We start from the raw sequence: 18,093 nt of genomic DNA, 5'->3' as shown, positions 1-18,093 counted from the left end.
AATGGAAAAAAATGAGAGCAGTAAAGAATGTAATAAAGATTTAGTAATTAAAAATATGTGAACACTATAATGACAAAATAAAAAAAGGAGTTGAAATGGATGTGTTTATAGATGTTAAGTCCAGGAAGGTTCTGGAATGCAAGAATGTGTTTTAGGGTAAATTCTCATCCCCAGAGTAGTGGAAGAAGATCTACCTGATAAGTCTCACTAGTGAAGTATTGAGGGGTTTTGTGGTACAGCAGATACATTTGCTGTGGACACACAGGCTGTAGGGAAGCAAGCATTTCCTGCAACTACTGCACAGATATTATGTATAAACAAATCTGCTGGACACTATTCTTTTCTCACACTCTAATACAGCTCTCACTTACAAAAAACTGTGAAGCACCATCCTTGTCACCCAGTACCACTGGCGCCCTGAATGCCTCAATACACTGCTCTTCCAAGGCTGTGACTGTCTGAAGTCAAGCCTTGAAGTGAGATGCTCTTTCCCTGATATCCTTCCCACATCACCCGTTGTCACCATCTTAACCTTTGTAACACCATAGCCAAACATTTATCTATAACCCCAAGGTTCATACCTACGCAACCTTTCCCACCATAAAACCTGTCCCATGCACCCACCAGCAACCACATACATTAGCTGCACAAATGGCGAACCCTATAATATCAAAGACAGAGCAGTTTGAAAAAGTACACATGAAGTTTATCAACTAACTTGTTCCCTCTGCATTACTATACTAGCCGATCGAATGAGTCAGCATTGAAGAATTGTCCTTTGGGTACACTCAATACCCAGCTGTTGAACAAGCTCTATAGCATGACTCAAGGAATCCTATAACGCACCGGCTGTTTGGAGATCCTCCCACCCAATACTACTTTCACTGAAGTACGGAGATGGGAGTTTCACATAAACACATTCTTGCATCCCGACACAGTTCTGTACTTGACTTCTGTAAAGACGTCCCTCTCTTGTCTCCTTTTTCATTATGATAACTTTTTTATTTATTACATGTTGTTAACTGTCTTATTTGTTGCATTTACTTTTACATATTCCTTCTCCTCCCTCCCCTGTTTCTTTTTTCCCCCTTCCTCCTCATTTATAATTGCACTGTTTGTTTTGTTCTTTTTATTCTAGCTGTACTTCTCACTCTCACAATCACTGGGCTGAAATACAGTACTTACCACTGTACCGTCTCTGGCTTCAAACACTCTCTTCACCTCCCCTTTTGTTGTCGTCTAGCCTTGTCCTTGCTAAAGGTAGGTCCTTCACATCATGGGATCTGAATGACCTTTCTTGTCTTTCTCAGCCTGCCCCTGTCCCCTCCCTGAGGGAGAAACAAATAGTTCTGAAATTTAATTTGTGTTATTGAATGTTTTCTATGGGGCCTTGTGTTTTTTGTTTATTTGATTTTCTGCTGGCCTCTTTATTTCGTCTCTCAGACCTATCCATTTGTCTTGCATGGTTTCCTTTCCCTTGTTTCCATCAGCTGTTACCTGTTCACGTATGTGTAGCAAAGTGGGAAAAATAGTTGGAGAAACCATACAGAGTTGAAATTGCCATCTGCCACTTCACTTTGAAACGTTTTGGATTTCGATTATTGCAGTGGTAAATGATTGTTTCCAGTTACTGTTTAAAAGGCAATATTACGCTTCTCTGTTTGTTTGCAGAATCAGCCTTGTGAATGAAAACAAAGAAATTCGGTTTATTATTTCCACATTTACAAACTATTAAAATTCAGTTGACACATTGTTGTTATTCCAGGAGAGTGTACCACCCAAAGAAAAGAAACTGGATGATGATGAAGACAGAAGAAATCCCCAATACATACCAAAAAAGGGTACATTCTATGAGCACGATGACAGAACTGTTGCAGAAGATGCGTAAGTTTTATTAGTTATTAGCTGCAAATGATCTGCTTTGATTGGTCTATATTTACAACTTGTGTTCTGAGAACATTCCACATCACTTGAGAACATCATAAAAATGAACATTTTAAAAAATCTAAAAAAAATGTTAGCATTTCACTCTCAAAAATACTGTTAAGTAGTCTTAAATAAATTTAAGGAAAACTATGGAACTTTTTAGATATTCAAAACATTCTAAATCGTACAAGAAGATCCAGAAACATTAAAGAACACTACAGAAACTCATTCTGTAATTCCTTTGAAGTTACTATTCTATTTGTTTTTGCACCTATTTGTGGGTTCACTTGTTTCAAATTGAAATGGTAACCATCTTGTCATCTTATAAGCATTAATAGATATGAAAGTGCATCATAAAGGTGCATCTGCATGACGCCTTTTTCTATTCATTTTTGCACATGCACATAAATTTCCATCAACGCAACGACACATGTGCATTTGTGCATGCGTTATTTCCTGGGAATGGAGGCCACGCGTAAAGCACATTGCTTCCCATCGTTGGAGGGATCTTTTGCCCTTTTTAGCGGATGACAGGCAGCTGATGCCCATGTGTGTTCCATTGTGTAGTGTGTTGAGGATATGCTTTAAGGCAATTTATGTCCAGTAATGTCTGTTGACAGAAAAGGAGCACACTTAAATTTATAGATAATGACAGTCAAAGAAAAGTTGTATGGAATGCTGCTTCTATAGATTATCTGAATAAAATTTGTGATGTGATGCCATGGGTGTCAAGTATTAGGTAAAAAGTCTCTAATCGTATTACTGGAAATAATAAGATATCATAAATGTCAACGTATTAAAACAGAAGAATAAGCCAGAAATTTATGAAAAGTGTATAAGAAAACTGTTCACTAATATTCATGCTGTGGTGACTTACATTTAACATAACAACTGAGGAGCTTAAACTCAGAACAAAAGAAATGGTAGGGTACGTGTAACTCCTTAGCAAACTACAAGAAATAGAAATAAAGGACATTGATGATGCAAAAAATTCAAAATTGAAAAAGACGACCTCCATTCCAGTGGCTTTTGACATCTATAAAATTCAAAAATTTGTTGAGTTTGGAAATGTTAATCTACATGTAATCTTTCATGATTAAAGTCACATAAACAATTTTTTTTATAAAATAATGTACAAATGACACATTGAAAGTTAATTAACCTTCACATAACAACGAAGAATCTCCCTTAAGTATTTCCCTGTTTCATGAATAATCACTGAAATGTTTTGTTTTCAAATTTGAAGTAACTATCTCAAATCGGTGCATAAGCCCCTGGTTACTAAAAGTTGACCACAATATTCTTGCACCTGGGAGTAAGGTTGGCTTATTGTCTTTTCTAGGCCTGAACCACAACTTTATACCCATTGGATACCATTTGATCCAGTGCTGTTTTGAGTGTGTGGACCAATCGCTTGTATATGTGTAAAATCCTGTGCAATTCTTGGAGTGGTTTCCGCCTCAGTCCACTTACGTTTGAGCAACATTGACCAACTTCAGTTTGTTCATTGCTAATGAGATATTCTTGAAAATATTTATGGGATATGTTTGGCAATGGCAGCAGTAACCTCATTCTATGGTAGATTGTCCTTTAATCAGAAGTGCAGTATTTTATACATGTTCTTCACTGCTCATGGAAAGAGCACCAACTGATGTGGGTAATGAAATAATTCTGTATGTGACACTTCCAGCAGTGTACTAATTGATTTTTTTCACTCATGAGACATTTATTACGATTTCCTACTGAATTTATTGGCACTGCTAATGACAGCATGTCTGTGTTTGATGTACTTGTAACAGAATACTTCACCTGCCGTACTGTAGTTTCTAACTTTCCTTTGCGCTTTCCCTTTGTGTTCTTGTTTCTTCAGCAGTTTCTCGTTCTGCTTGCTAAGTGTCCCATTTGATCATGTGTAATGTCATCTTGTTATTCATCCATTAAATTTTCTGTCAGTATATTCATTTTCTTCCGTTGTGAATCTAAACTTGCTTCTCCCTCCTCATATGTTTCACATCTTCACTGTTATTTCTGTTTCACCACTGGCAAGATCTCCTCTTTTACAGATCTGCATCCTTTTAATATTATAGTAGAGCGTCAATTATCCAAACGTCGGTCAACCGAACGACCGCTGAACTGAACTGTGTACTCGCTCGCACCTGTTACTCTCCCACCCTACCGTCCATCATCCCCCTCACTCCCAAACCAAGTTTCCCACAGTAGTCACCGCACTGGGCCACCGCTGACAGAACATTGCTTCTAATGGGGCCTTCACAAGGCACTGCTGACCAGCCAAGCCGCCAGTCGCTGTGTTTCAACAATCAGCACACTTCTGTCGGCTTGGCACTGGCAGTAGAAGTAGCGGCAGTATCAAAGCTGTTCACAGCAACAACTGTGCGCCAGCTTAGAGTTGAGGCGTGCCGGTCCGCGCATTTTGAAGGATTGCGCACCCCTAAGAAGAGCTTCTCACGGTGCAAACAGTCACCTTCTGTTCTCTGTTATGACCACTTGCGTGCTGCTGTGTGAAGAAGTGAACTTGACAATAAAAAATGCTTAAACGTAAACGTGTTGTCCTTTCTATGAGGGATAAGTACAAGAGTATTAAACGGTTAGAAGGAGGTGAATCTGCAACCACTTTATCCAATGAGTACAAGGTGGGGAAGTCGACGATTACGGATATAAAAAAACAAAAGACGAGAATAGCAAATTTTATAGCTATGCTTGAGTATACTGATGGATCACCAAGCCGAAAAACTATTAAGCTCGCCACTAACACAGATCTAGATGATGCTGTTTACAAGTGGTTTACACAAAAGAGATCGGAGGGAGAACCTATCTCAGTTCCCATTCCGTGTGAGAAGGCAATGCAGTTAAACGAAAAATTTGGAGAGCCTTTGAACTTTAAAGCAAGCAAAGGCTGGTTAAAACACTTAAAGTCAAGACATGGCATTCGTGTGCTTACAATACAGGTAGAAAAACTGTCGGCTGGTTCTTCAGCAGCTGATTCTTTCAAAGTCAAACTAAGGGACGTATTAAGGGAAGAAGATTATGCTCTCGAAAATGTTTACAATGCTGACGAAACTGGACTTAACTGGAAAGCTTTACTGCGAAAAACTTTTGTTTCACATCATGAATTAGAAGTACCTGGTCCTAAAACAAGCAAGGACCGTATTACAGCTTTTGCTTGTGCTAATGCTACTGGAAGTCACAGACTGCCTATGTTCGTCATTGGTAAAAGTAAAAAACCGCGTTGTTTCAAGCACGTTAATATGTCAGCCTTGCCTGCTGTGTACACCTCACAAAAGAGTGCCTGGACGGATAGTAAGATTTTTATGAAATGGTTTGTGGACGTTTTCGTACCCTCTGTAAAAGCTCATCAGCTAAAGAATGAGAAGAGGGAGAAAACACTACTTCTCCGTGACAAGGCAGCAACTCGTCCGTCATGTGATATTTTAAACGGAAAAGACGAGTTCATAAAGGTAATATTTCTTCCACCTAACTTAACCTCTTTATTATAGCCCATGGATCAAGGCGTTATTGAGACTTTCAAACGATATTACAGGAAATAATTGTTACATAAGTTATTGTTAGAAAGAGAAGAGGATGGAGAAGAAAGTCTCTTAAGAAATCATAAGAATATTGTCTTGAAAGACGCACCCTACATGATCAGCGCAGCATGGAATAGTGTAAAGGAAGAGAATTTGAAGAAAGCCTGGAGTATAATTTTGGACACAGAAGAAAATTCACAAGGTATGATTGAAAATGACGAACAGAATGATATGTCTGAACTTCTCGGTATGCTAAAAGAAATCGATTTCCACGAATGTGATGAAGACGACGTTCATGAATGGATGAATATTGATGATGCAGATCCAGGACAGCAAATCATGCAGGACAGCGAGATTGTAAACGTCGTCACTGATAAAGATGACGCCGTCAGCATCTCATCAATCAGTGCTCCAGAAAGTGAAGATGAAAGTATACCAACAGCTTCTGTGGCATTCACTTGACAGATACTGCCTTGCGATGGTTTGAAGCCCAAGATGAAAGTGACCAGTTTCAGATATCTGCAATGAAAAAAGTACGTGACTTAGCTGGTTGTAAGCATGTAGGCTTGCTTAGACAGACCAAAATAAAGGAATTTTTTAAACATTAATTTTGTATACTATGTGCATTGTTCATGCAAAATGCATATGTAATATGTATATATTTTTGTTTAATAAACGGTGCCACATACTATATATTCCCACTGAAATTGCCTTTGTATGTTACTTTGTAATACTAAAAGAGATGCCTGTTTTTATGAATAAATTTACTGCACAGTACTTCTTTTTTGGCAAATAAACATGTACAGTTCGATTATCTGCACAAACCATTTTTCCAAACACCCATGTCCCCCAATTACTTTGGATAATCGACACTCTACTGTATTTAATACACTGTTCACTACCTTAAACAATTCACTTGCACTTAAATGTATTTTACATTCATTTCTATTTTCCCTTAATACACTCTAATCGATTTCCAAAAATCTACTGACACGTGTCTATTCCATTGCCTGCATATACCATTCTGAGCTGAATTTATCCTCACGAAACATAATAGGATATTCAAGAACATCGTGGACATTTTGGACAATCCTATAATATTTCAGAACATTCTCAGTTATTCTAGAAGGAACATTTCGACCAGTCATACCTTTGACAGCATTCCATGTTTGTAGATGAATATATGTATTTAATACTAAGTTAACAGCTTCAGCTGTATTTTGAGACATCACTCCATATTTCAGATTATCTTCTCTTGGACAATCTGGTACACGATCTGCACTGCAGTCATATTCAAGGCTATTAATGATGCCCCAATCTGTATAGAGCAGTCGTAGTTCTGGTGTGACCTGATAGGATTATGTGAAATGACACCAGATCTCCATGACGTTGGTATAATGGGGTTGTCATAGCTGTTACGATGGTAACCTCAGGAAAACTTTAATCTCCGTTTCTGCGCTTCCTCCTGCAGAAAGGATCGGCATTGCAACAGAAGAACATCATTTTCCTACACAGGTCTGTGGCCCCTCAGACAGAAACACGAAATATTATCGAGAATGCTCTGAATTGGGTATGCTGTTGTGAGTTTGGGACATGAAGCTTGGTACATTCACTGATTGTGCCCAGTTTTTATCTCTGATCTGGCAACATATCTGCAAGGGCATGGAGTGTAGGTGTTAGTTTGCGTTGCACCATTTCATGTGTAATGACTATTTTCAGTGGACATCAGTTTCATTGGTGTGTTTGCTCCTTAACTGCACGGAGTGTGCTGGATGTGTAATTTTTATTAGTCTATGATGAATGTTTTCTTCTGGGATTGTTACAGGCCAGAACATGAAGGATGGTGAAAATAACTTAAGTTCATGCAAAGAATTGAAATTCGTGTAGAGATTATGTGGATATTTTAAAATGTGTCTTGCAAATTTCATAAACATTAGTTTACATATGAATTATGAATATTTTTAGTATCTCTCAGGTCATCAACGAGACTCCAAATAATACATAAAAATACATTTACAGTAATCTAAACAGTAAATGTAAATGATAAAATTCAAATTCTCATAGTGATGAAGAAGCAGCTGATAAAGAAAGTGAACGAGGGAAGGAAATTCAGGCAACTGATAAGAAGAAAGTGTGGAAGGAAAATGAGAATCGCTGGAGTCATGATAGATACAATGAAGATGAACAGACACCAAAGTCCAGAGAAGAACTGGTAGCAATTTATGGCTATGACATTCGTAATGAAGAAGCCCCACCTCGTGCTCGTAGAAGAAGGCGTTATGGGTAAGCATGAACACATATCTTTATTGAAATATAACATGTAATCTGCACAGTTCTCTAAATGTCCATTGAAACCACTTAACAGAGAAAGTTATGCACAACTGAGAAAGTTATGCATAACTAGTAATCAGAATTATGAAACAAGGAAAACTGCATTCATAACCAGTGATAGAAAGGTAGTACACAATGTGGACTAATGAAATTAAATTTGAAGAATGTGAATAAATATATAATTCTTATTTCACAAATATTTCAGTTTTAAATCCTTTGCAATGACACTTGACTGAGAGTCCTGACACAGCTTTCCATCTTATATACACATTCTCGTATGAATTTTGCAATCAGTGATAATAACAAACTGATAAGGGAGATATATACACCATGATAAACACTTTCTCCCCCCTATCTCTCCCTCCCCCCTATCTCTCCCTCCCCCCCTCCTCCCTTTCTCCCCTGGGGGGGGGGGGGGGGGGGGGACAGTATCACAGTTGCAGAAGTCAATTTGGATCATGGTTGCAGGACTCAGTTTGGAAGGCAAGCCTCAAAGATTTCTGCAGTTTGAATCTACTGTCTGAGAGGCTATAGCCTCTGGTGCTGTCTCCCATGACAGTAAGCCTCTGAAGTGATGTTGTTTGTTCAAATATTATATGTTACTGTAAGAAATTTAGAAAATATTTTGTGTAATCTGTTAGATGTAAACTTCTAAACAGACCAAATACACAAAGTAAAATGTCTCATTATTACTTTCTTTATAGCCGAGGTCCAAATAAATACACACGCACTTGGGAGGATGAAGATGCTTATACTAAAACAGCAGCTGCTCTTGGTTTACGTGGAGGACGTCGTGGAGGAGGTGTGGTGGGAAGAGGAGGGCGTCGTAATACTGAGGAATTCCCTCCTTTGCAACAAAACCAACAGCAACAGCAACAAATCTCATCTCAGTCAGAGGGGGAGGAGAGGGTTGTTGACCAGCGTGTTAAGAATATTCCTTCACCAACACTGGATAAAAAGGGAGCTCAAAACAGGTAAGACTACTTGGTATAATACTTGACAGGCATGTTGCATCCTATTTTTTGTGGATGTTCAAGAGTTTGCTTTGAGTGTTTTATAAATAATATAGTTTTATGTGCAGTTGTTGCATACTAATAATTTTCATGCAGGTCAGTTATGAATTCACACTTTCGTGGGTAATAAATATGAAGCACTGTCAATTTAATGAACTATTGATTTCTTTAAATTTCACAAAAAAAAAAAAAAAAAAAAAAAATGGAAATGTGTTGTATATTGTAGAGCTGTCAAGGCAATGAATGTAGAGAATGGAATATTGGTAGGTATTGCTTCTGCTGCAGGTGTGTATTTCCCCCATTTCAGAAAATAATTAAGGTAAAAATAACTAATTTAGCACTTCTGTAACTATTTTCTTCGTGACAATAACATCAAAATGTGACATATCTATGAATTGTTTGCCACTGATAAATTTTTCAACTAAATAATCACTAGTTTGTTGCTACCGATCGTATTCATTTATTCCCACAGAATGGCAGAAACAGAGTTGCCATATTTTATATTGCAACCGTAGTACAATGTTGTAATTGTACTAAATTTCCCCCTCATTCCTGTTCTTCCAACCATAAAATTTCTCTAGGGTAAAATGAACTTTTCCCTGTAGTTCTATACACATCTGAAGACTGTACAGTTACCAAACTGAAACTCATTAAATACTCAGTCTGTACACAGAAAAAAACTATAATTATGGTAAAAAGACAAATTTTGATTTGTTCATAGGAATGAAGAAAGACAAGCGACCTCAGGAAAAGATGATGGTACCATCACTATTACAAACTGTAATGTATGGAAGAAGGACACTAATCAGAATAATGTAGAAAACAGAAAGGATGAAATGATTCAGAAGTCTCAACCCCCTACCTGGAAAAATTCACACCAACTATGTACAACAAATAAAAGCCAAATTATTGTTGAAGATGATAAAAAGGAAGAAAATAGTAATAAGTGGAAAGGTACTGGGGCAAATCGGGGTAGGGGACGTGCGATCTGTGAAACAAATGATAGTAGTGTGACAATAGGGGGAGAAAGTGGGCGGCGATCTCGTGGTCGTGGAACCTCAAAAGCTGGTCATGGTGGTAGGGGAGCGGCAGTGCATCATCATTCCAATAGTGATGGACGAAGCCTATCTGAAACGAGAGTATCCTCTCATGATGAAGGCAGCAGCAGTGAAAGTGGGGGTGCTGGTTATCAGGTGAGCATAAATTCTAAGTTTGATGTAGAAATGCAAGCTCTGGAGATTACATACTATTCTGTATGTTTCACACAGTAGTTAAATTGTCTCATCCACCACAAAAAATGTTTTCTGTCTTGCGTGTGTAAGTATTTCACTCTCCATCTTTATTGATGGTAAGACAGTAACCTCTGACAAGTAAAGTTAAAAGTGGTGAATTTAATGTGCTGAATATAGTGCATGGTCAGTTTGTTGTTCATAGTGAATAATTTATTCTAAAATATGAATCAGAAATAAACTTGAATGATCGTTAATAAGTAAATATCATATTCTGTATATCTGATAAAGCTACACACATTCCAGTATTAAAATATGCCTGTGTCATGTCTGAGTTGCTAAATCTGAGACTGTTAACCCTTTAACTGCTCCGGACGTGTTAACGTGAATCCCTTTGTACCTGTCCCTGTGTGCTCTGAACAGACACGTTCAGAGTACCAGGTAGAAGGACTGGTGGCACGCATAAACATGTTGAGAGCACAGAGGGACAGGTACAAAGGCGTGCGCGTTAACACATCTAGAGCAGTTAAAGGTTTAATCCAGGTTTAGGGTTCAATTTTTGGTTGGTCCTACATTTTTTTAAATTATTTCTTTCACCTGCAATGATGTTTGGTAATGTAAAAAGTGACAAATTACCAAATGACTCTGACTCAATGTTAAATTAACTGTACTTCTGCTTGCAACTGACTGGGTGCACAATTTCATATGTTGAAGAAAGGCGAGGACATACCACCTCTATTAGGACATTTCTAATAAAGCACTCTGTTGTACAAACCAAGCTTCAGGTTGAAGATAGCTTTACTTACTATGCATAACAGTATATTCTCTTTCCCATCCACTGCTTCACTCAGAGTGCATAGGCACACAAATTATTTCTGTTCAAAGGTCATCTGTGCTATGAAGTGACTCATCAGTGAGAGACTACTATTTTTTTCTGTGAAGAAAATTTCTTCTCACCATCATGTGTTGTGATGAATAGATTCTGAGATACAAGCAAGAATGTGTTTTGAGGCAGAGAGATTCACTAGCTTCTGGTGCATAGTGTTCTTACTTTCTGCTGGAGAGACTTTTTAAAATCATTTTTTATTTTTAAATAAGAGTGGGCTATTAATATTCACAGAGTGTAAAATGTATTTGAGACTTTTCAATCTGCTTGTGTCTGTGTGTGTGTGTGTGTGTGTGTGTGTGTGTGTGTGTGTGTGTGTGTGTGCGCGCGTGCGCGTACACCTGTCCTTTTTTTCCCCTAAGGGAAGTCTTTCCGCTCCCGGGATTGGAATGACTCCTTACCCTCTCCCTTAAAACCCACATCCTTTCGTCTTTCCCTCTCCTTCCTGAAGAAGCAACCATCGGTCGCGAAAGCTAGTAATTCTGTGTGTGTGTTTGTGTGTTTTGTTCATGTGCCTGTCTGCCGGCGCTTTCCCGCTTGGTAAGTCTTGGAATCTTTGTTTTTAATATATTTTTCCCATGTGGAAGTTTCTTTTGTCTGGGCCCATAGATAATCTTTATTTCTTTGTTCAGTATACATGTAAAATTATTGAGTTTGTTATCCAGAAAGTTTGTTGTTAGTCTCGCTGCGAGGATCCATATTGTGATTGTTACACAAATTTATCATAATCAGTATGGTTTACAATTGATTCTCTCTCTCTCTCTCTCTCTCTCTCTCTCTCTTTCTCTTTCTTTCATTCTAATGATGCCATCAGATATGATAGTGCCATAGCATGCCACACATTGTCATGGTGACATGTAATGTATGTTTCTAAAATCGAGTTAAGCGATAAACAGCAAATGGCTAGACTGCCCGTATGACAGCCCATTATTCATTTAAACCATTTAACATGTAGATATGATGTGCCTGGGTCTTGTAAGGTGCAAAGTGTAGCTTTCACTCATCTGCTGGGCCATTACAGAAATGTAATTTCTCTGCAACTTGATGCAGTATTAATTCACTGTGATATTTCTTAGTAATGATAGTTAAGCAAGATATCTTTCGAGCGTCTCTTCTGCGCTTAATGCTCTGTAAAGTCAAAAAGAAATATTCACTTTCACTTCGCCATTTGGATAGTTAGTTTATGTATGAATGAAGTGGATATTTTTTATCAGCTTGAGCAGGAGAACAAGAACATTCAAAATCTGTGAGTTACACAGGAATGACTCATTAACACTCTCATTCTATCTATCACCGTGCAAGGTAGCACAGTGGTTAGCACACTGGGCTTGCATTTGGAGAACAATGGTTCAGATGCCTGTCCAATCATCCTGATTTTGGTTTTCCACAAATTGCTCCAGGAAAATGCCGGGATGGTTCCTATGTAAAGGGCACAACTGATTTCCTTTCTCATCCTTTCCTGAACCAAGTTTCATGCAGTCTCTTGTTGTCGATGAGATATTAAACTCCAAATTTTCCTTCGTTCCAACTTGCTGTGACTGCAATTAATGTTCTTGTATTCCACATGATACATGAGATTATTTCCATGTAATGTCTATCTCTGTAGTGATATCCATATATTTTTCATAATGTATATCAATGGAAAAGTCCAGGCTGCAATAAGAACTATAAGTTTTGTTGATTGTGTGTGTGTGTGTGTGTGTGTGTGTGTGAATACTGTACTTTATTCAGTAATTATGTTTTCATCATGTATTAATTATCATCTACTAGTGACCCTCTGTGCCTTCATGTGGGTAATATGAAGTAGTTATGGCCAGATAACTTGTCTAGCATAGTGGCAAGAAGTTACACACACAAATCTTCCCTGTGAATCAGTCTGTATATTAGTGAAAACTTTATCAAAATACCTGCAATAGTACCTGAGATTAGCCTTCACGTACAGACAGGAAAACATAGAGGGGGGGGATTCATTTTATAAAATGTATAGATACAGATATGTAGTATGGTCAGGCACTGCATTATCTGTAGCTGACCAACTCGTACCTCCCACCATTGCCCTGAGACGTCACTATTAATGCTGTAAAAATATGGAGCAGATAACAATATACATATTTCTATAATTATGAATTAAATATTCAAAACTTCACTGTGAATCAGTTTATGTATTAATGAAAACTGTATCAAAATCCTCATAGTAGTTCCTGAGATTAGCACACACGTGCCGGGGGACCTTAATTTATAATGTATATAGACATTGTGTGTTTCTGTTCCAGGAAAGGAAAAGTGGTATGGATAATGTAACTATCTACTTTGTACACATATATACCTAAAGCCTTTGAATAAATACAAACATTAACACTTGCAATTTGAATTTTCATAAATTATGTGACAATGTGCATATTAATATACCTGTATCGTCACAAAAATTGGGTAGGCCAGACATACCAACAAACTTTGCAAGAGGAATTTGTAATTTTATGTTAGAAAGAATTTTATTAATCAGATTCGAAAATAAAAGCAGTTGACAAAGAAGAGCACATTCTGGACTGCCACAGGGAACAATATTTGACCTCACCAATAATAATTTTGGGTTGCTGGTATAAACAATTTAATATACCATCTTGCAAAAAAGCTGTAAATGTAATTAAAGAACTGTTCTGTATTGGGTGTGCTTAGAACCTAGAATACTGTAAACAATCTAAGATCACCAAGAAGATCCAAAACTGACCATGACTTTTTTCTAGTTGTAAGGAAAGCAGATGCTAGGCTGAGATACATTGGAAGAATCCAAAGACAATGTAATTCATTTACAAAAGAAATTATTCACAAAACACTTGTGCAACTGATTCTTGGGTATTGCTCATACGTCTGGGAGGTTAATTGAAGAGGTATGAAGGATATGAAGAAGAATGGTGATTTTTATCATGGGTTCATTTGGTAAGTGTTAGACTGTCCTGGAGATGATCATCAAACTCCAAAGTAGACACTATGTGAGCACAGCACAAATAGATAAACTGAAAGTGTACATTCCATACAGCAACATATTACTTCCTCACAGACACATATCACAAAATAAATGGTAAATCAGAACATAATGAGAGTTACTCTTCCTACATATCATACTTGAAAGGAACAAAAGGTTGGGGGGTTGAGTTTCCAAAATACCCTCCACTGTACATTGTAGGATGGTTTGTTGAGTTAAAATGTTGAGGGATCTAGATACAGCATGCGTGGACGTGAACCGTATGTGCAGTTGACGGACTTTGAGCGAGGGCGTATAGTGGCCATGCGGGAGGCCGGGTGGACGTACCGCCGAATTGCTGAACACGTGGGGTGTGAGGTCTCCACAGTACATCGATGTTGTCGCCAGTCGTCGGCGGAGGGAGCACGTGCCCGTCGACCTGGGACCGGACCGCAGCGACGCACGGATGCACGCCAAGACCGTAGGATCCTACGCAGTGCCGTAGGGGACTGCACCGCCACTTTCCAGTAAATTAGGGACACTGTTGCTCCTGGGGTATCGGCGAGGACCATTCGCAACCATCTCCATGAAGCTGGGCTACGGTCCCACACACCGTTAGGCCGTCTTCCGCTCACGCCCCAACATCGTGCAGCCCACCTCCAGTGGTGTCGCGGCAGGCGTGAATGGAGGGACGAATGGAGACGTGTCGTCTTCAGCGATGAGAGTCGCTTCTGCCTTGGTGCCAATGATGGTCGTATGTGTGTTTGGCGCCGTGCAGGTGAGCGCCACAATCAGGACTGCATACGACCGAGGCACACAGGGCCAACACCCGGCATCATGGTGTGGGGAGCGATCTCCTACTCTGGCCATACACCTCTGGTGATCGTCGAGGGGACACTGAATAGTGCACGATACATCCAAACCGTCATAGAACCCATCGTTCTACCATTCCTAGACCGGCAAGGGAACTTGCTGTTCCAACAGGACAATGCACGTCCGCATGTATCCCGTGCCACCCAACGTGCTCTAGAAGGTGTAAGTCAACTACCCTGGCCAGCAAGATCTCCGGATCTGTCCCCCATTGAGCATGTTTGGGACTGGATGAAGCGTCGTCTCACGCGGTCTACACGTCCAGCACGAATGCTGGTCCAACTGAGGCGCCAGGTTGAAATGGCATGGCAAGCCGTTCCACAGGACTACATCCAGCATCTCTACGATCGTCTCCATGGGAGAATAGCAGCCTGCATTGCTGCGAAAGGTGGATATACACTGTACTAGTGTCGACATTGTGCATGCTCTGTTGCCTGTGTCTATGTGCCTGTGGTTCTGTCAGTGTGATCATGTGATGTATCTGACCCCAGGAATGTGTCAATAAAGTTTCCCCTTCCTGGGTCAATGAATTCATGGTGTTCTTATTTCAATTTCCAGGAGTGTACATATCTCAAAAATTTGCTGTTATTAAAAAGATATGACAGCCACTGATAGGTAAATGTTAAATAAAATGTATATTTGTGAACTTGCAGTCATGGTGATGAAGCAATCTGCCACCAGGTCAGTTGTGGCTTGTTTGCTGGATCACCTAAGAGTTATTTCTGTAAGTTTGATTGTAGGTAGTAAAGTCACCTAGAAGGAAACCTGTCTCTATTCTCCTCTGCCTGTGTGGAAGTAGTTGTAGTTCCTTATGGGCCTCCTGTCACTTAATTGACATATGGGTTTACTTGGCTAACCAGAAAAGTAAAATGTCTGGATTAAATCGGGGATATATGGGAAGAAGTGCAATACATACTCAATAATTTGAAAATATTAATTGCCGTAGGTGACTCCAATATTTTACTGCATAATTTTAGTCCTTCTTGTAACATTTGACCCTGTTCACTGCTGTGGATGTGTATACATCTCCTGCTAAGCTGATCTCCAAGTGCTGTGGACGTGTATACTTGCATTGCTGTGGACATCTCTGTGTCCTGAATCACTGACTTCCCACTGCTGTGCACAAGTTACTTCCATATCTTGGTGAATAAAAAGATCTTGAGTACTTACCATACACATTATGTGCCTCATTGTGTGCTGTCATTCGCAGAAAACTTCATTTCGATATATTGAATCCCTTATGAAATATGATTTGCGATGTGCAAAGATGTGAATGGGCATGTTGCGCACGACCATCTGTCAGATATAAAACCCAGTAATTCGAGAATGGAATGAGATATATCATTTTGCTTTCAATTTTAAATAAAGTTTTGATATCTTATCTACATTTAATGTAGAAACTAAAATCAGACATATATGAAGTTTATGGAATATGTTTTTGCCTCTTCAAACTCTTTAAAATTTTGTGCAATGGTTTACTTAATTTGATGCAGCACACCTAAGTATGACAGATAATGAAAAAGAATTCAGTCCTTCATCAAGCAAAGATATCAAATCATAAGATTTTCAGAATTCTGAGGAAATAGAGATAATCTATTGGGAGAGACAGGTAATATACAAATGTACAAGAGCCAAGAGGAAATAATAAGTGAATGGGCAAGAACCAAGTGCTCAGATTTAAAAAGAGTACAAGGCAGGGATGTAGTCTTTCCCCCCTACTGTTCAATTTGTACAGTGAAGAAGCAGTGGTGGAAATAAAAGAAAGATTCAGGTGTGGAATTAAAATTCAAGGTGAAACGATATCTGTGATATGATTCACTGATGACATTGCTATCCTGAGTGAGAGTGAAGACGAATTACATGATCTGCTGAATGGAACAGGCTAATGAGTACAGTATATGGACTGAGAGTGAATCGAAGAAAGACAAAAATAATGAGAAGTAGAAGAAATGAGAACAGCGAGAAACTTAATGTCAGGATTGATGGCCACAGAGTTGATGAAGTTAAGGAATTCTCCTACCTAGGTAGCTAAATAATCAATGACAGCCAGGGCAAAGAGGACATCAAAAGCAGACTAGCAGTGGCAAAGAGGGCATTCGTGGCCAAGAGAAGTCTACTAGTATCAAACATAGGCCTTAATTTGAGGAAGAAATTTTTGAGAATGTATGTATGGAGTACAGCATTGTATGGTAGTGAAACATGGACTGTGGGAAAGCAGGAACAGAAGAGAACCAAAGCAATTGAGATGTGGTGCTACAGATGAATGTTGAAAATTAGGTATACTGATAAGGTAAGGAATGAGGAGCTTCTGCGCAGAATTAGATAGGAAAAGGACATATGGAAAAGCTGTAGAGGGCAAAAACTGTAGAGGGAGACAGAGATTGGAATACATCGAGCATATAATTTAGTATGTGGGTTGCATGGTGGTACCGCGATATGGAATGTAGAGAGTACATCTGTAGCAGCAAAAGGGTTAAGTATACCAGGTAGCAGCCTCACAGAATTTTGAGAAACATTTCAGTAAACAAAATTTTGGTAATCACTAATATAAATTTATTGCCATTGACAACAATCTACCGATGAATATCTGTGAATAATAATATCAATCACATAATAGAAAAGTGCATACCATATAACAGTAAAATGAAACACACAGAATTAGAGTCAAACTACGTGGAGGATTCAGATGTAATGAAGGAATGGACACACTTGCAGGTAAAGGAATAGTATTTTAAATCCTATTGTAATGGTTTTGGAATGAGTTAGAACAGTTTAAAAGATAATTCTTAAGCAACAGCTAAGGGAAGATCCTACTGAACCATTCATTCCGCAAAATCAGTTACACAAGATAAATCATTTCAAGAATAATAATGACATTAGTAAAACTTGCACTTATGGTAGGCCCTAATGAGAATTTGGAAACATCACCAACTTGCTCCCCATTGAGAATCCAAAGAAAAGCTGAGTAAGAACTGAATAAAGGAAAATTCACCTCCCCATATGTGTATGCCCACCTTTTCTCTTTTGAGATAAGCAAATTTGCTGGATAAAGGTGGATTAAATATAAATCAGCCTTTGCACCCACTAGATGTATGAACATCTACAGGGAGCACTGACTTTGGAACATCTTGTCCTCACTGCTTTCAGTGGGTGCTGTGATGAATAAGTGTTGCACAGTGCATCATAATGATGTGTCTAAGGGTTGAAAATGTTAATGTTGCTAAAATGTGTTGCCATTTGCTTCCAAAGTTCATGGAAAGACACAGTGTCATTGTCCCCAGTGAAGGATTAGTGTAAGGAGTTCAAGACAGGAGGAAAGAACGTTTGAAAC

The 18,093-nt window shown here is 38.7% G+C and overlaps 1 protein-coding gene across 1 annotated transcript in view; it reads left to right on the top strand.

Moving 5' to 3' along the window:
• LOC126279106 (protein CASC3-like) overlaps positions 1–18,093 on the top strand; it is a 111,304-nt gene that overhangs the window by 58,599 nt on the left and 34,612 nt on the right. Inside the window, exons 3-6 of the mRNA XM_049979588.1 lie at positions 1,766–1,884; positions 7,536–7,754; positions 8,507–8,776; positions 9,537–10,008. Coding sequence (XP_049835545.1) covers positions 1,766–1,884; positions 7,536–7,754; positions 8,507–8,776; positions 9,537–10,008 — 1,080 coding nt within the window. The remainder of the gene's footprint in view (positions 1–1,765; positions 1,885–7,535; positions 7,755–8,506; positions 8,777–9,536; positions 10,009–18,093) is intronic.

This window comes from Schistocerca gregaria, chromosome 6, assembly GCF_023897955.1.
Source record: "Schistocerca gregaria isolate iqSchGreg1 chromosome 6, iqSchGreg1.2, whole genome shotgun sequence".
NCBI lineage: Eukaryota > Metazoa > Arthropoda > Insecta > Orthoptera > Acrididae > Schistocerca > Schistocerca gregaria.
This window is presented reverse-complemented; position numbering and strand designations above follow the sequence as displayed.